The sequence below is a fragment of the Crinia signifera genome, chromosome 1 (genome assembly GCF_055691185.1).
Source record: "Crinia signifera chromosome 1, ASM5569118v1, whole genome shotgun sequence".
NCBI classification, from domain to species: Eukaryota; Metazoa; Chordata; class Amphibia; order Anura; family Myobatrachidae; genus Crinia; species Crinia signifera.
The window spans coordinates 350847624-350866908 of record NC_139217.1 but is presented as its reverse complement, the minus strand read 5'-3'; the positions used below and the strand labels follow the sequence as shown (position 1 = coordinate 350866908).

The 19285-nt window shown below is 48.3% G+C and overlaps 2 protein-coding genes across 7 annotated transcripts in view; both read right to left on the bottom strand.

Moving 5' to 3' along the window:
- Positions 1–648, bottom strand: part of LOC146008186 (hydroxysteroid 11-beta-dehydrogenase 1-like protein A) — a 27328-nt gene extending 26680 nt beyond the window's left edge. Inside the window, exon 1 of one of the 2 annotated variants that reach the window (XM_083147236.1) lies at positions 512–648. Coding sequence is in view for 1 of the 2 variants with exons in the window: in XM_083147245.1 (XP_083003371.1) it covers positions 512–560 (49 nt within the window). In the remaining variant the exon portion in view is untranslated. The remainder of the gene's footprint in view (positions 1–511) is intronic. The other variant, XM_083147245.1, reaches the window with a different exon arrangement.
- SIRT4 (sirtuin 4) lies at positions 574–19285 on the bottom strand. Of its 5 annotated transcripts, none has more exons than XM_083147186.1 (4): positions 19063–19285; positions 12845–13377; positions 9384–9678; positions 574–750 (listed from the first exon to the last, which is right to left on the bottom strand). In XM_083147186.1, the coding sequence occupies exons 2-4, from the start codon at positions 13336–13338 to the stop codon at positions 574–576; spliced, it is 966 nt and encodes a 321-aa protein (XP_083003312.1). In that variant the 5' UTR covers positions 13339–13377; positions 19063–19285. The 5 variants fall into 5 exon arrangements, with proteins under 5 accessions (XP_083003312.1, XP_083003296.1, XP_083003305.1 ...); XM_083147170.1 differs by having other exon boundaries at positions 19055–19284; XM_083147179.1 differs by lacking the exon at positions 19063–19285 and adding an exon at positions 18797–19031.

The window sequence follows — 19285 nt, the reverse complement described above, 5'->3', positions numbered from 1 at the left end:
GTTGACTTTTTCACCTGTCTACATTCTATGTGTCGGTATTTTGAACTTGTCGGGATTTTAAATGTCGGTATTTTGACCTTGTCGGTATTTTGACCATGTCGGTATTTTAAATGTCGGGATTTTGACCATGTCGGGATTTTGACTTTCTGTCAATTGCTGTCGGTATTATGACCGTCGGGATTTTGACCGTCGGGATTTCATACCGAATCCAGTTTAGGTATTTAAGTAAATAGAGTGACACAACTTCTGACAATCTCATGGCCAAAAGACAGAATTGCTGTGTACAGATGTCAAAGGATTTATTGTTAAGCGTAGTGATTGTTATGTTTAATGAAAACTTAAAACTATAATATCCAGATATTTATCTTAAAGCACCACCCTGCTAATACACTGAGTTCCCGATGATACTGCCCTATTCTAACAATTATTTCAAGAGGATATTCTGGTTCTTTAGCCTGATATGAATGTAGTAAATATCACAGCAGGGTTATACAGTATGTGGAGCAATCACCTGTGCTCCAGGTAACAGGTCTCTCCCTTGTGGAGTGGTATAGAATCATATAACAGTTATTATTAGGTAGTTTCTAGTGGCAATGCGAAGCTTGGATTCATCTTTGGCAAGACGTCTCCACAGCGAGCACTAACTTTAACCACTGCCAGGTGATCGGCTCTAGTGGGACCAATGTTAAGTATTGCAATAGGAATGCGCTTCTCCTGGGCTTTTAGTGCAAATCGGTATCCAGAATATACCTGAAAAACAACAAAACATAGACTTGTGATTCATTCATCTTAACTATTTCACTGAAACAGACAAAGCTTTTTTTAAATGGAAAGATTTTCAGTTGAAATGATTGTTCTTAAAAAAAATACTAAAACTGTTTATTTCTGTAGTAAGTTATATTCATACTTGCCTACCTGACCCTCTCCATGCATAGGTGCCGATTTATGTTTTTGCTGGTGGGTGCTCAAGCCAAAAATATAGGGGAGTGGCTTAATGGGAAAGGGGCGTGGCTACAAAATAATACTGATTTATATTACGCAGCACAGTTGTCTCCAATATTCAAATTATGGCAACAGTGCCAAATACATAAATGCCCACACAGTGCCAAATACATAAATGCCCCCACAGTGCAGGTACATAAATGCCCCCACAGTGCAGGTTCATAAATGCCCACACAGTACCTGTGCCAGCGACGAGGGAGGGGAATGCAGTGGGACACGGGTTGGTCTCTGCTGAGCGGGTGGGTGCTCGTCAATTTCCATGGATGCTCGGGCCCTCAAGCACCCACAGAATCGGCACCTATGTCTCCATGAGGGACACAATGCTCTGTTCCTGGATTTTCCTGGTAATGTAGGATTGCCATCACCTGTGGTGAGCTAGGTAATTGATAAGAAAGGTGTCACCACAGGTGCTCCTGGACATTACCAGGGAAGTCCAGGAGCAGAGCATTTTCTCCCTGAAGGAGAGGGCCAGTAGGCAAGTACGGTTATATTCAAGATACATGCAAATATGGACAATGAAGAGAAAAATAAAAGCAAGTAGATTTCTATCTGGAAAAAAACATGCTGTATGTGAGGGGTATAATAAATGTATGCATTTTTTGCGTGAAGGGTAAATACAGTTTGATTTTGCATATAGCCCACAAAAACGGGACAATTTTATTTTTATAATGCAATTCAGATTTATGTGTGGACACTCCACTCACAATCTAAATCTCTCTGCTGGATTTGCCCAGGTGCACAGTTATTTGATGGTTTTTTTCTCCACTCACCTGTGTGCAGCTCTAGTTATCAATTAACATCAAATGGGAGAAAAACTGGCTTCCCAGGTTAGGTATGAACAGAAGGTGGATGCACTCAGTGTCACTGTGCATATAACCCATATACCACAAACACTGGGTGTGTATGCAATGGATCACTTGTGTCTCTCATTTGCATAGGTATTTATACACTTTATAAAAAGGACTGGAAATAGACTATCTGATGACAATACTTAGAAAATACCATCACGCAGGATACAGCTTAAATATGTGAAGTATAGCTATGTCCCATAAGCAAGTATCAACAAGCACCGGGTGTTGCACGTCTGACTTGTAATGTGTAGCAGGTTTATGTATTCGCTAATCATTTGGTAAATAGGGCATGTTATTAACAAAATATACAAAAGCTCTGATTAGAGATTTCTTTGCATCAGTCACAAAATTGATTACAACACAAAAATTACATTTACGAGAGGAACGATATTTATACTTTGGGGTTATTCAATTTGTGATAGTATGACACAACAGGGGAAATGGCCACAGATTGTCAAATTCACGCCCGTTTTCTGACAATCCGACATTCAATGTACCGACTGTCGATTTACTGTTAGATCAGATGAAAAACCGGCTGGGATTCCGGGATGTTCTTACAGTTGGAATCCCGGATTGAATACCCCCCAAAAACTCTTATGTAAAGACAAAAGATGCAAGTCATGCAAGCGTTTGCAGGTGGGGAATTTATTTTCCAGAAACTTCTAATCCAGGAAACATCCTGCATGTTTCTGTAATGTGCATGCTCTGTAGCAGAACGTTTGCATCTATGGTTGCAATTGTGCATTAGGGAGCACAGGTGCCGGTATGGCGCCGACGCGGCATAAGGGGGAGGGGCAGGCCGCGCTACTGGTGACCTGGCACAACAAAGGGGGGGGGGGGGGGTCGGGATGGTATCCCCGCCCCCTTTCACACTTGGGGGACAAGGGCAGCCAATGAAGCACCAGGGGGAGGGAACTGCCAGGAAGGGTTTTAAAAGACTGGGGCAGGGGGAAGGCTGAGCACACATCATCAGAACACGATCAGAGCAGGGTTGTAGACTTCCCCCAGCAGCTTGAAACTGAAGCACAGGCCGCAGAGGGGACATAGGGCAAGGCCTCCTTACCTTGTATCGAGCACCGAGTGGGAGATCTATCAGCCAGGGACCAGAGCAGGGCGTTAGCAGTCGGCGTCAGCCTGCCTCACAGCTGCTGGAAAACTGCCCAAAGGGTCTGAGGGGCGTCAGCAACAGAAGCAGCATACAGCCGGCATCCATACGGCTCGAGAGGAGAGGCGGCAAGCGGAGCAGCAGCAGCATACAGCCGGCATCCATACAGCACAAGAGGAGAAGCCACAACCAGCGGGACAGAAGCACAGGGGCACGGCACAGGCATAGCTAGGAGGCAGAGGGAGTAGTGGAAATCCCCAGCGCCATCAGCAGCTACCCAGGGAGTGGAGCTGAGCGTTAGCAGTCTGTGTCATCATGCCCCACAGCTGCCGGGAGATCTGCACCAGCAACGTCGTCGCCGGGAGACACGGGGAAGCCTATCCGCATCGTCTGAGGGATTACAGCAGCAGCATCCAGCCATCTTTCTTACAGCTTCCAGGGCCTAATCCCACAGCCAGCATGAGCACGAGGAGGAAGTGGGGGAGGAGTCCAGCAGGACAAAGGGAGCAGCAGCAGCAGCAAATTCTTTGAGGAAGTGGGGGAGGAGAGCAGCAGCACAGAGTAGCTCTGCTGGGAGGGGCTCCCCCTAGTGGCCGCAGCACATCAAAGTGCCCAGCAGCAAGGAGGAATATCAGGAATCAAGCAGGTAGTATTGGCAGCGCCAGCATGGAGCAGCTAGCACCACGGTGCAGCAGTAAGGGTCTGCTGCAGCCGCGCTAGTCGCTCAGAAGAGGAGCAAGCTTTTCATCAGGGCGAGCATGTTTATCAGCACGGATGGAGGAGATACAAAGGAAAGCATCAGAGTCCGCCTGGGTGTGGCGGCAGGAGCCGGGCAAGGGGATACCATGAGGCTGTGGCCAGGGTGATGCCCGCGGATCACCACAGAGGGCCTAATGGCCACAGGGAGGGAGCACAGGCATCAGGCCAAGAAGGTGTCGGCAGGCCATCGGGCTGCAGGGAGCAGGCAAGGAAAGCGATTGACGGGCACCGCTATGGTCGGCGTGGCTTCAGCATTTCACGTCGTCTCAGCCAGAACCCATTTGCTCATCGATGTCACCTCCTTGCGCATTGTGCGGCGCAGATAGCGGGGGGCATGAGAAGAAGGTCACCATGGTCGACGCGGGAGAAAAGCAGACGACGCACAGGATTGGTAAAACAAATGTTGATAACCTGAATAGCATGTAGTATGCCGAGGTAGACAGTATACAGAATGTTAGCAATACTATGTACTATGCCATGATATGTATAGACATTATCCAGAGGTTAGCAATGCTATCTAGTAGTTACTGTTTCCCTGTTTGATTATGCGTACTCCGTAACCGGGTGCTGTGGAACCCTGTGTGTGTGTATATATATATAGATATATATATATATCTATATATATATATATATGTGTGTGTACACAGATAAAGGATGATAATAGTAATAATAGGACGCCAATATGCGCTATCCAGGATGTAATATGCCAAGAAGGGGAGCATGACTGTTAGCAATGCTAGGTAACATGCAAGGGACTTAGAATGTTGAGCTATGCTAGAGAGTTATGCATTATAAGAACCAGGATGTTAGCAATGATGTGGGTGTGTTGTAAGGGTGCCTAGGGCGGTTTGCAGAAGGCACAGGTCCCGGTACAGGGGAGGAAAGGGGGGGGTGGCGTTCTTCTCATGCCCCCCCCCCTACGCGGAGGGACAACAAACCAACATACAGACAATCTATATTAAAAGACAGGGCCTTATGGCACACAAGAGGTGCATAAGTTAGCCACTGTAAAAATGATTTTACGGGCATTGGCTATGGATTGTCGTGTGCAATGAGGCAGAATGGACATTTTCCATAGGAATCCCTTTGTTATACGGCCGGAGGGCAGGTTAGTAGCCTCCACCATGCCAGTTAGGTGTTATTGCAGGAAGTAGCTCTGATGGGCCAGGGGAGAGGGGGGAGGCGGTGTCCCACCACCCCCCAGGGTGATAACAGCCACACAAAGGCTATGCTGGATCTGGGATGGGAGCAGGGGGGGGGGGGGGTTAGGATACCTATAACCAGGAATGTGACACCCTCCGGCAGCTCAAGAAACCCTGAAATCTATTGGGGAGCAGCCGGGGGCGGTAAGGGACAACAGCATCAAAGAACAGGCTTTAGGCAGGATGAAAGGGCCATTCGGAACCTCCTCATTGGCAGGAATAGTTAGCTCATGGTTAGGACTGGTTCCCAAAAGGGCACCTGGTAAATTCAGGCTCATTCAGCACCTGTCTTATCCGGAAGGGGCATCGGTAAACGATGCCCTTGGACAGGGACGAGTGCTCAGTGCAATACCAGTCGTTCGACTCACCCGTCAGGATAGTCCGAGCGCAAGGCAGGGGGGGCGCTTATGACAAGGTTTGACATGGAGTCAGCCATTAGGCTGCTGCCCCTGCGCCCCGAGAGTTTTTTGTCACAGGGGCTAAGTTTTGATGGGTACATCTTATAGACAAATGTCTTCTGAGGGGATGCGCTATATCTTGCGCATATTTGAAGCAGTGGTGCTGGAAAGAGAGAACCGGGTCAGCGGCAATTGCGCACTACCTGGACGATTGCGTGGTGGCAGGGCCACCCATCTCGCCATAGTGCAACCTCTTGCGGAGGGAATGCTGAAGGAATTCAGCGTGCCCATTGCTCCAGGAAAACGCAAGGGCCCAAAGCAGTTCTGTCTTACGTGGAGATAGAGATTGATTTGGCCAAGCAGGAGTGCAGATTGCCAGAAGTGGGAAAGCTGGTTAGAGGGGTCAGGTATTGTGCCGGAGCAAGAACGGTTGCACCGGGGCAGCTCCAATCATTGTTGGGAAGCATCAATTTTGCTTGCAGGTTGATCCCGATGGGCAGGATATTTAAGCAACAGCGGGAGCAAGCCCGCTGTGGGCATAGCAAGGAAAAATCACTTTCTGCACATCAACAAGGAAGTGCAGAGATTTGCTAGTATGGGAGGAATTCCTCCAATGCCTAAACAGGGTGCATATGTGGCCAGAGCCTATGCGGCCCAATCGCGCAATGCATTTATTTACGGATGCCGCATGAGCCACAGGCTTTGGGGCATACTGGCAGGGAGAATGGTGTGCCCAGTGGCGGCCACCAACGCGGGGGGAAGCAGGTCTCACCAGGAACCTTGCAGCTCTGGGGCTATTCCCAGTACTGGTAGCAGTGACAATCTGGGGAGAGAGGCTGGCCAACAGGCAAATTCAATTATGGTGCGGCTACCTGGGGGTAGTGCAGGCAGTAAACAGCCAGCGGGCGTCATCATCACCAGTAGTCAGGCGGGTTAGGAGATTGGTTGTGAAATGCCTGCGCCACATTACATTCAGGGCAAAGCATGTGCCAGGGGAAAAGAACGTGATAGCGGACACGCTGTCACCACAATATTACATTCAGGGAAAAGCATGTGCCAGGGGAAAGAGCGTGATAGCGGACACGCTGTCGCGGCAGAACGGGGAAGCTGTCAGAGCAGGTCTAACATGCCCTTCATGCCTCTGGCAGATAGGCAAGCCGAGTTAGCTAGCCAGGCGGAGTGGTCACCGGCACCAAGGACTTGGGAAGCATACAAGGTGGCATGGAATTGCTGGAAGGATTGCCAGGTTACGGTAGGTGCCGAGAGACTCAGCGCGCAGCAGCAGCTGTTGGCTTTCTTGGCCAAGCTCAGGCAGGAGCAAGCCTTAAAATCCCGGCTAGGCGCCTTGCTGGCAGGCATCTTGTTTCGACAAGCTCAGTGGCAGGGTCGACAGGGCGAAGTCATTCGCAGTGCATATGACCAGGAGGGTCTGGGCCAGAATGGAGGCGAAGAGGCCGGATGCAAGGCAACCCATCACAATAGAAAGGTTGTGGATTTTGTGGGACCAGATTACAACTGTCTGCCAGGGCCAGAGGGAAGCATTCGCAATGGCTTTTAGTAGTGGCGGGAACGAGGTTGTCAACAGGAGAGGGCCCGCAGCATAGAAATGTGGCAGTAACTGAGCAGGCGGCGCTGTGCAAGATTCACAAGTCAAAGACGGATCAGGAGGGCAAGGGTAAATGGGTCCAGCTTAACCGTCACGCGGACCCGGCAACGTGCCTGGTGGCAGTGGTTAGGGCCTTTGTAGGTATGAGGACAGCGAGCAAGGGGAATTTCCTTGCGCATGCAGAACGGGTCACCGCTAACCAAATACCAGTTTTCAGCTATCCTGAAGAAGGGCGTAGCGGCAGGCGGTGGCCGACAGGTAGGTTTAGCTCCCATTCATTGAGGATTGGGGCGGCCACTTCCGTGGCTAGTGAAGGCTGCGCAGGTGCTGGGAGCAGAGCGCCGGGCAGGTGCAAATCGGATCGTTATAAGATTTATGCCAAGCTGGTCGCCAACAAGCTGACAGCTAATTAACTCTTCCCCCTCCGCAGGGAATGCAAACCTAAAACAAATATGGATTGTCGGCCACTCCTACGTTCACCGGGCCGAAGTCAGGGCTGCGGCCAGGCCTTACGGCAGGCAGCTAGGGCTGCCAAGGAGCGAAGGACGAATGTTTTGGTTCTGGCAGAGGGGGATGAGGTGGAACGGGCCCAGGGAGGCATTGCAACTGGGCAAGGGGATGGCCTGCACGCCGGACACGATAGTTGGTCATCGGGGAGGTAATGAGTTAGGGGATGCCAGATCCCTTGACCTGGTAAGAACGGTCAGCACCAACTTAGGGTTAGGGTACTGTCGTCCAGCAGCATCCACAGGATGGTATGGCGCGAGGCAAAGAAAGGAGGAGCCATTGGAAGGACCAGGAAGAAGGTAAAGGTGTCAGTAGCCAAGCGTGTGAAGGGGGGTTATCCAACATGCAGATATCAACCCGACGATCAAGGGCATGTATGAGGTGGATGGAGGGCATTTGTCAGGCATTGGCATCGACTGGTTACCAACGCACTCCGGGAAGCGCAGGGAGTGTGAGGGAAGGGCGTTTGTGCAGGGTGGGGGTTTTTCGGTGCCCGGGCAATACCCGGAAACCTCAGTGGCGGGAAGAGGCGGTGCGCAAGGCAGGCGGAGGAGGGGAACCAGCTGAGGTGGCAGATTCACCCTCGGCGTGGGGGCCGCACGCCAGGCTCCAGCTTTCGACGGCGGGCCATCGGCTGCGCGCCAGGCGAGAGTGATCTGCAGGGGCTGGCTCCCAGGAACGGGAGGGGGCGTTGCCGAGGGCCTACCGCGTAGGTATGTGGCACGCCCCAGCGCGAATCAATGATCGGCATTGATAGGCTCTTGCACCTTGCCCACCGCTCTCTGTCCTCACCCTGCAAAACGTTGGTTAAGGATTGTGAATAAAACTGTGGCCAATGATTTAATCCCAAAACTTGTCTCAGAGTATGATTTCAAGAGGAGGGATAATTGGGACGGTCTAGCAGGAGCACAGCAGGCCGCCCTCTCACCTTTATGCATGTTGGCTACGTTTAATGAAAGTACATAGCCAGAACTGCATGCTGTGCTCAGTTGGATGTATGCAGAGATGCAATGGTTTTAGATGGATCTCTTTCTTTTACAAGCTATAGGGCCGGTGCAATGGCGCAGTTAGAATGACAATGGGTTTGAAAACAAGCATATTGACATGGAGTGTGGTGTGTCTCCCCAACTTATACAAAGCATACCCTTCAACATTGCCCATTCCATTAGGTACAAATGCTCTGCTACTGGACTGCCATCACTGAAACACCCTTCTCATCAATTAAATACATACCTCCCAACATGACCCTCTCCAGTAGGGACCGAATGCTCTATTCCCGGACTTTCCTCTTAATTTATGATTGCCATCACCTGTGCTGAAACACCTTTTTTTTATCATTTAACCTCTTCAAAGCAGGTGATGGCAATAATAAATTAACAGGGAAATCCAGAAACAGAGTATTGTGTCCCTCCTGGAGAGGGTCATGTTGGGAGGTATGTAAATAGTTCAAAACAGGTGATGGCAATCATACATTAAGCAGGAAGTCCAGGTGCATTAGCATTTGTACCTAATGGAATGGGCCATGTTGGAGAGTATGATACAGGACAGCATTGTTTAACTAATCCATGAGATTCCCCCTCTACTGCATTAAAAGCATACCTGCCTACCCGACCCTCTCCATGAGGTAGAAAATGCTCTGTTCCTGGACTTCCCTGGTAATGTATGATTGCCATCACCTGTGGTGAAACACCTTTCTTATCAATTACCTGGCTCACCACAGGTGATGGCAATCATACATTACCAGGGAAGTCCAGGAGAGGGTCAGGTAGGCATGGAGAGGGTCAGGTAGGCATGTATGATTAAAAGCTATCTTTTCTAAAGAACATCCAGCGGTACTTTGTCAAAACCAGTGGCCATATTTTAACTCTGCTTAGGTGTACATCACAATGAAGATAGTATGCATGTAATGTCATGTTAATATGAAATAGGAACACATAAAATAAGGTTGCTTACCTGCAGCGAGGACCCAATAATAAGCATTGCATCAGCTTGGCTTAGACACTCATACAGAGAGTACACCAATTCTCGGTTTACTGCATCGCCAAAGAAAGTCACCTGTGGCTTTAAGATACCCCCACACTTATCACAAGCTGGAACCTGAAAATTGGAGACTTGCTCGTCTGTCAGAAAAACATCGCCATCTGGTGCCACACCATGTGCATGCTCATTCCAAATTGGATTGAGAGCTAGGAACTTTTCTTGAAGCTCGGATCTGTTAATCACTGTCTGACAGCCAAGACATATCACCCTAGGGATACAGATACAGTCATAATAAGCTTAGCTTTGATAAATAAATCTAAATCTGATCACAGATATGATGATCTGGCCTCATATGGCCCCACTATCGGTTGGACTGTGCTCAGATTGGCCACTCAAGAACATAAACATGTTTGGCCAAATCCGAAAGAAAGCTAACATGATTGGATGATGACCACATTCCTTGCCTATAAAAAGGCTGTTACAACATAAAGGGGATTTATTCCTACTGATCAACACTAAGATGGGAGTTCTACTTTAGATGGGCTATTGCTATGGGCAACCATTCAGATACTATCTATTATCTTCTAGAAGGTGTCATATAAATAAGTAGATACTGGTTGGTTGCCTATAGCAACATTCCATGTGAAATAGAACTCCCATCTGAGTCAATCTTCCCTGAAGTATTCAATAATAAAAAATAAAAAAATTCAACCATTTGTCCAAATAAATTAGGAACAAACAAAAAATATGAAAAAAGTTATTGCATTGTATAACACTTCACTCAAAAATGTCAAATACTTTTTTTAGTGTATCCTATGGGTTATATAGATGTTGGAAAACAAATCATCTTCCAAGTCCAAGCACTCTAATAGCCTGCAGCTTCCTCCAAGACTTCTTTGTATTTTGCTCCATCCATTTTGCCATCTGTTATGAGTTTTCCGGTTCCTGTTGCACATATGCTTCCCCATAATATATTTTGCCCCCACCATGCTTCCTGACGGGATTGTGTATTTACAGTGTTCGTTGTGCACCAAGCAACGGCGTTCTATAATAAAAGCATGTTTGCTATGCACATAAGCCCTGGGACCAGGAGGATCATGAAGCACACCCTTATACTATACTAAAGGTGTCCATACACGTTGCAATTATTGTATACAATATCGTATCTCATCGCATCTTGGTTTTATGATGAGATGAGATCTAGTACAAAGTATGTGCAGCACATACTTTTTGTACTAGATCTCATCGCAAAACCGAGATGCAATGAAATGCGATATTGTATACAATATTGTATACAATAATTGTAATGTGTATGGGCACCTTAAAATCATCCATAAGAGTGGCAACCAATTTCCAGGAGATCTCTGCATTTGCAAAAGACAAACCATTCACCTGAGACATCTGTTGAAAGAGGAGGTGGCCTGCACAGTGACTGAACATGGGCCTCCTCCTTTCTTAACCCTTTGCGTGCCAACATCTTTGAGAGATTTATTTATTTATTTACAGTTACTTCTATCTTCTTCAATCTATAAATGTGCAAAATATCCGCTAAAATGCCAACGTCTCTCACATTTGTTATAAAAATTCACACAAAAAAATGTTGTGTAAAAAAAGATTAGGGGCCTGATTCAGGTTCACTCGCAAAGCACATTTGGTTTGCTAATAGACAAAACCATGTGCACTGCAGGTGGGGCAGATGTAACATGTGCAGAGAGAGTTAGAGTTGGGTGGGATTTGTTCTTCAAACTGATCTCTATATTGCAGTGTAAGAATAAAGCAGTCTGTATTTACTCTGCACAGAAACGCAATAACTCACCCAAATCGAACTCTCTCTGCACATGTTACATCTGCCCCACCTGTAGTGCACATGGTTTTGTCCATTAGCAAACCAAATGTGCTTTGTGAGTGAACCTGAATCACCCCCTATATTTCCTACATAAGGTAACCATTACAAATCATTATGATGAATAAAAACGTTTCCTTGGCAATTTTCACACCAATTCACACTTGGCACTAGAAGGGTTAAGCCACCCCTGGCATAAGGCATAGTGTTTAGCATCATATCTGAAGAGTTATGTTCTGGTGTCATCTGATGGATCGTCCCTGACATTGTCAAAACTGTCTTTGAGGAAACTGTAGCCGGCTTTGATGGGAGTGTACTACAACAAGCTCATTCTTCTAGGTGTGGTATATTTCACCGACAGTCGGGATTCAGAGAGTCATTACTCAGACATCAGATACCCGACTGCACAGCGGGGGGAGCGCAATGAAGCCCCTTGCGGGCTCACCTATTTTATTCTCCCTCTATGGGGGTCGTGGACCCCCACGAGGGAGCAGTCGGGATTCCGACATCGGAGAACCATGAATGTACATCGAATTCGATATTGAAAAGTACAGAACTAATGCCAAATCGAATGGAAAGATCTAATGGAGAGATTTAATAGAAAATCCAATCTAACATCGAATCAAAAGCAAATCGATGTGTGTGTGTACAGGGCTTATGATAGAGCTGTGTCCTGATGCACCATGCACCAAGGAGGTGTAGTACACCATCATGTTCTTTTATTTAGCATCTTATATTAATTGCATATGCAACAAAACACCACTCAGATGCGGGAATGGGTCATCGGTCTGACAGTATGAAGGTCGACATACATTACGTCGACCACTAAAGCTCAACAGGGCTTAGGTAGACACATAAAATAGGTCAACATTGTTAAGGTCTACAGGGTCGGAAGGTCGATGATGGAAAGTCACCAATTTCAACGTAAGTCGACATGGACACTCTCTCAGTGTACCCCTGCGCTCGCCATGATTTGGGCGCTATCATAGTCTCCCTCCACGCCCTAGTGGATGGTAGGGTATAAAATACTCATGTCAACCTCTTGACTGTCGACCTAATGCTTGTGTTGATATTACGACCCTGTTGACCTTAGCCACGTCGACCTATATCATGTGTCGGCTTATGCTCTGTCGACCTTTAGTGGTCGACCTAATGCCTAATGTATGTCGACCTAGCGACTAAGTCCCTCAGATGCTGAGGGGGAAAGTTTAACTACACATGAATGAAACACTTGAATCACAATGGGACTGGGCGTGAGGAAAAGACGTAGCAGCTGCATGGCAACACTTCGTACACAGGTTCCAGACTTTGTCACACACAAATGTCGCACATTAAACTCATCAGTGCAATCTAGCAAAGAGGTTTCATTCCGCTTCCAGTCGCTTTATTAATGTGAATAAGATGGCCTTTTTTAGTGAGAAAGACGCCTGGTGTGGCCTAGACACCTAGAACCTGCTATGGCATGACAAAGCCACCGCGCATGAGGAAACATCTGTATCATAGAGTCTGTTCTAAAGGGAATTTAAAACACATATTGAGGAGTAAACAGCAAATTATCCTGAAGTGAGAGGGGGAAACCTAGCTTCCTTACCTGTGAGTGCTACCATGCAACTCAGTCATGCGGCGCTGTCCAGCCTTAGCATGTAAAGCATCTACATTCTGGGTCACTAGCCAATGAAGTTTCCCAGAATTTTCCAAGTTATACAGAGCAACGTGGGACACATTTGGCTTATGTGAAGAGAACTGTGGCCACCCTACAAAGTTCCGAGCCCAGTAACGTCTGCGAGCAGACTGACTCTTGATGAACTCTGCATGCTGAATGGGTCTCCGTTCAGTCCTTGCATACAGTCCCACACCTTCTGAGCGATAGTCAGGGATTCCTGATTCTGTAGAGATTCCAGCACCTGTCATGACAAACAGTCGCTGGGAGCGCAGTACAAAATCATGGAGTCTCTCCACATCAACTGGATCAGCACTTGGGCATGCTGGCACATATTCTGGCAAGCTGAGGTGAGACTTGTGCTTGATAAACACAATGCTCTGTTTCTGAAATTGGCGGGAGCATTTAAAATGAAAGCTCCACATCACTTAAATGTGCGGTGTATGAATACAGTGGTTCCACATCTGCAAGAGAAACACAACTGTTGTTAGGCTGTGGCACCATGGCAAGATGAATTGGTGAAATACTGAACAACAGTAGTAGGTGACTGGTATTTTAGACAATGAGACCCAAGAACATATAAACCACATCATGGTACCATACCATTAACTTCTATGACATATAACAGGCTAGTATAAAAGCTACAGTATTATTGAAATACAAACAGCTTGCTAACTACAGATATGTCCTCACACACTATTTGCTGCAGTGGCACTAGGGTGGCCAATCCCGGGATCGGCAGGATCCCGGGATTTGGCCCCCAAAACACCGGGATTTCAATCCCGGGATTGGAGTTTCCAATCCCGGGATTTGACTGCGCATGCGCAGTCTAATGCCGGGCAGCGTCTGAGCACTCGCTCAGCCGCTGCCCGGATACTCCCATACCCGGCAGAGCAACTCTGTGCAGCGTGACCTCTCAGCGTGACGAGAGGTCACGCTGCGCAGGCAGGCAGGCAGAGATGAAGCCACCCGTCCACCTAGCCAGCCCACCTAGCAAGCAAGCAACTCCGCATTATGAAGTCGCCCGCCCGCCTAGCCAGCCGACCCAGCAACCCGGCTCCCGAAGTAGGAAGCTGCCCACCCGGTATCCCGGCTCCCACCCTGCCGCCGGCCGGATGAAGCTGCCCACCCGGCATCCCGGCTCCCACCCATCAACCCGGCCGCCGGCCGCCCCTGCAAATGTAAGTAAATGCGGGGCGGCCAGGGCGGTTTTTTATTAGGAAAGCCAATCCCGGGATCCCGGGAATCCCGGGATTGAGCATTTTTCAATCCCGAATCCCGGGATTGAAAAAATGCCCCGGGATTGGCTTCCCTAAGTGGCACCAAACATTAATTTGTGGCAAGTGCGATTAATACTGAATCTGTATAGGTTGCAGTGCCCATGGATTTCTTTCAAACCAAGTTCCGTTGTGATTGGAATACATATTCAGACTTACTTGCACACAAATATACAAGTGTCACATATCAAATTAACCAAAGCAATCTCTTAAAGTGGTTTTGTGTGTTAAGGCCCCATACACTGGCTGACTTACCTGCCATTTGGGCTCTTTTTCTGTGATTGCAGCAATCAATCACAGGAAAAGAGCCCAAATTGCAAGTGAATGACAGCAGGTCCGATGCTGGTGAAGCAATCTGCAGGATTTCTTCTGAGCCGGGTAGGCTCGGATGGGATTGCATGCGCTATATATTGGATGCATTGGCAAATCTAGAAATATGCTAATGGGTGGTTCCAGGTTCAACTACTCCTGTAGTAGGGACTCTCGCGGGGGGGATGATGCTCCCACAAGCCACTTCCCCCATGCCCAGCACTCTGTGTCACCTTCTGCTCACTGACACTCGCTCAGTCAGACACAGGCTGCATGTGTAAGAATGCTTGGTACTTGTTTCCTAGCACGGCCACAATCTTGTCCATCGTGTACCTTAAAGTTAAGGTACACGATGGACGCGATGGACCTGATTTCCTTTGAAATCAGGTCCATTTTGCCGTCAAAGGCAAAATCGGGAGCATCACGTCGGTCGCGTGCATTAACATGGCCGGCGACGCGTCCGACGCGATGGACGCGATTTTGCCATAGGCTTCAATGTTAAAATATTTTTAACATTGAAATGGGGAGCATCGCGTCGGTCTTGTGCCATTATAATGGCACAAGATGAGATGGACTTGATTAAGTCCATTTTACATAGCAAACAATGTGAAATGGGCCAATATGACCCATTTCACATTGTATATGGCCCCGTCATCGGTAAAAAGTGAAGCAACCCCATTGTGAGCGTCACCCCACGATTGACGCCAACCCGAAGCGTGGCGAGCGCAGCGTGCCCGCGAGGGGCGGCGGTGCGCGTCCTCCGACCTTTTCATACCCCTACTATCCACGTCGGCTTGGAGTAGAGAATGCAAAGCGTGGCGAGCGTAGCGCGCCCGAAGCGTGGCGAGCGGACGCGTATACCTGTAAAGTTATACGCGTCCGCTCGCCACGCTTCGGGCTCAGTGGCTCGCTGCGCTCGCCACACTTTATATTCTCGACTCCACGCCGACGTGGATAGTAGGGGTATGAAAAGGTCGGAGGACGCGTACTGCCGCCCCTCGCGGGCTAACTGCGCTCGCTACGCTTCGGGTTGGTGTCAATCGTGGGGTACCGTTGAGGGGGTAAATTTTGGGGTCTGGGGACTACTTTACATTGAATCCAATGTAAAATAGGGTCCCAGGAGCCCTATTCACATTTGATTCAATGTAAAAATCGGGTCCATCGCGTCGGTCGCACCGACGCGATTTTTCCGACACGATCACCCCGATACAAATCGGTGTGGCCGTGCTAGGAAACAAGTACCGAATGCTTTTTACTGTGCCTCATGGACAGTGTGGGCGGGAGTGCGACAATGACTTGTATTACTACAGGAATGTTTGCTGTCCTCCCACACTTAACTGTCTGAAGGCCCTCACAGTGACCCAGTAGGCAGCACAGGTCACCCCCCAAGTCCAAACAGTGCCAGGCTGCTGAAATCAATGCATATTACAATTATGCTACACACCATAATGCCCATTACACATTATACCACACACCGTAATGCCCATTACACCACATGTTGTAACACCTGTTACACATTAATCCACAAGCTGTAATGCCTATTACATATTATGTCAAGCATACATAAGGCCACACACCGTAATGCCAATTACACATTGTGCCTCACACCGTGATTCCCATTGCACATTGTGCCACACGGAATCGGTACATCTGTCAGAATGAACTTAGGTCTACAGTCATTAGGTCGCCCCATTAGGTCGACTGGCAGGTCGACCTGATTTAAGTTCGACATGGGCCAAGGTCGACATGACTTAAGGTCGAATTTACATAAAGGTCGACATGAGGAAGGTCGACTGGTCATAAGGTCGACATGGGTTTTTCACTGGTTTTTTTTTTATCCGAATGTCGACACAGTCGACATGGACACAGTTGGCAATGAGAATCGGACCCTCGCTTCGCTCGCCACAGCTTTAATAACCTCCACCACGCCCTAGTGGATGGTAGGGCATGAAATACCGCCTGTCGGCACATGTCGGCTCAAAAAACCCCATGTCGACCTTATGATCAGTCGACCTTTATACAAATTCGACCTTAAGTCATGTCGACATTGGCCCATGTCGACCTTAAGTCAGGTCGACCTTCCTGCCAGTCGACCTAGTGGGGTCGACCTAATGACTGTAGACCTAAGTTCATTCTAATAGATGACCGCGTCCCGTGCCACACACCATGATGCCCAATACACATAATGCTACACATCATGATGCTTATTACATATTATGCCACATAAGTGTTGCTTACCTACATGCTCAATACCAGGGGTTACATGCTCAATGCCAGGGGCTTCATGCTCATTGCCAAGGGGGTTTCATGCTCATTGCCAAGGGGCATTACATGTTCATTGCCACAGGGGACTCAAATGCTTGTTGCCACTGGGGAGTTAAATGCTCATTGCCAAGGGGGATTACATGCTTGTTGCCAAGCAGGAGTAAAATGCTTGTTGTCATGTTGGGAGTGAAATGCTGCCGCTCGCAGTAACGAGGACAACTGCCAGCCGGGCAGAATTGAAAGCAGTGACAGCCAGGCAGAGAGCGGAACGTCAGCCAATCAGGAGCCACGAGTGGCGCAACTAATTGGCAGCTGAACCGCGAGCTCCTACTGGCAAAATTTCCCCACGCACAGCTAGAAATGTTTTCCAGAGGTACACACCCTACCTGCCGCTATGGATATCACCCATCCCAATGCACTGAGTACATCAAGTTCTTAAGGTGACTTCCAAATAACTGTGCCAATGTAACTTACTGATGGAACCATTACTTTTTTTACATTGTGCTACTGTGCCAGCTGGGTAGCCTAAAGTCAAAGTCTCCTTAACAAACTACAAGCATTAGATCATACATGCCAGTAGTAGAAATCTTTGTTGCATGCACATGGGCAGTATTAATGACGAGTCCTTGAGCGGTCATACACCTGTGCTTAACAACATTACAATGGGAGCTACATGTGTATTAGCCTAGGGCCAGCGCAGCGGAGAGGGGGGAGGTACTAATTACCCAGGCCCAGGCTTGCTAGAGGGGCCCCACAAGGGCCCTGGTCCGACCCCTACCTTCCCCCTCCGTCCCTCGCGGGTAGCAACAGCAGCACACACTTCTACAGCATGTGCTGTTCTGACAGCAGGCTCAGCATGAGTGTCTCACTGACAGCGTGAGGTCATGCTGAGCCTTCTATCAGCACAGCACATGCTGTAGGTGTGTGCTGCTGCTGAGATTACAGTTTTTAGAGTTTTCTTTCACCCTCCTCTAAACATTTTGGTAGGTGGCCTAAGTGTGGGAGGTGAGGGCACCTCCCACACTTAGGCCACCTCCCAAAATTTTTACCAGGGCAGGGCAGTAGAGAGCCTGACCGGGCCCAAGTATTTATCTGGGGGTGTGGTCTAATCATGGGAGGCGTGGTCATGCACCCTTAAAATAAAATAGTAAAATAGTACTTTAAGTGCTTCCGTGGCAACACCGCACCCCAGCACAAAGCAGCATGTGCTGGGTTGAGAAGAGTTACTGCAGCTCCTGTTTCCAGGTAACGGACGGAGGACCAGGGCCCCCACTGGGCCTCTCTGTCAGACCTGGGCCCAGGTAATTAGTACCCTCCGCTCTCTTGGCATCCCTGGCCTAGGGCACATAGAACCTTTAATAAGGCCCAGCACCTTATTGCCCTGGCCTTAGGTCATTGCCAAAATCCACTACCCAATAACACACAATTGGACTTTATTAGTAAATAACTCTTAAGAGTGGGCATGAGCAGAGGTCCATCTTATAAGGGGGATCATTAGTTGCTACTATATACAAAATACAGGTATGGGTCATAGGGTCGACATACATTAGGTCAACAGTCAACAGGGCTTAGGACGACACCTGAATTAGGTAGACACGGCTAAGGTTGACAGGATCAGAAGGTCGACACAAGCATTAGATCGACAATGAGAAAGTCCACAGTCAAAAGGTCGACGTGAGTTTTTTCCGTTTTTTTGTCCCACACTTTTACATAAGATAACATGGACACCGCATCAGTGTATTGTGTCCCCTTATGTGCCGACATATCGCCAGATGTGATGCAGCTATTCAAATACGATTTTGGGAAGTAATCACACAGGCCGGGGAATACAGTAAGTTAAATGATTTAGATGTGCAAAACAATTAATTAATAATTAAAGAAGCAACACAATTGCCCATATTACAGTAGCTGCTAGATGTGTTCTGCTCTGGCTGCCACAATATTATGTCATCATCATGGCGGAAAGAGAGGAGGATACAGCACACGGGACACTCCGGATTTATGACCTCTGCACCAGGGTTCTACAATTCACCTGTTCTTCAGCTTCAGACGGCACCAGACTGACACCATACGGTGCAGATCATCATCCCCCCAATCAGGACTCATGTACCTAGCACTCAGTTACAGGGGGTGGCATATATCAGGGTGGTGGTTACTCCGTTGCCCACGGACGTATTTGGGCTAGAACGATATATAATTCAGTAGCTGGCCATACTCTCATATGCTGAATATAAGTAGCGCAAACTTCTAGCATTGCCCGCCCTCTGACCGCATTATGTAGTACACTCACCCACTTACAGCGTCTCAGCTCTGTGAAACCAAGACTACATTTCCCATAGTGCTGCTGCTGTGCCGACCGGCGCCACTAGGGGCTGCTCACGTCCTCCACGTCAGTCACTCTGAGCCACTGCAGCCAGCGTGAAAGGGGGCAAATATTTAGCTCTGTGCAAATTCACTTCTTTGACGATGTTTTGAGGGGGTGCAGATGTTTTGGTGTAGTGCATGTGAGGGGGGTGCAGAT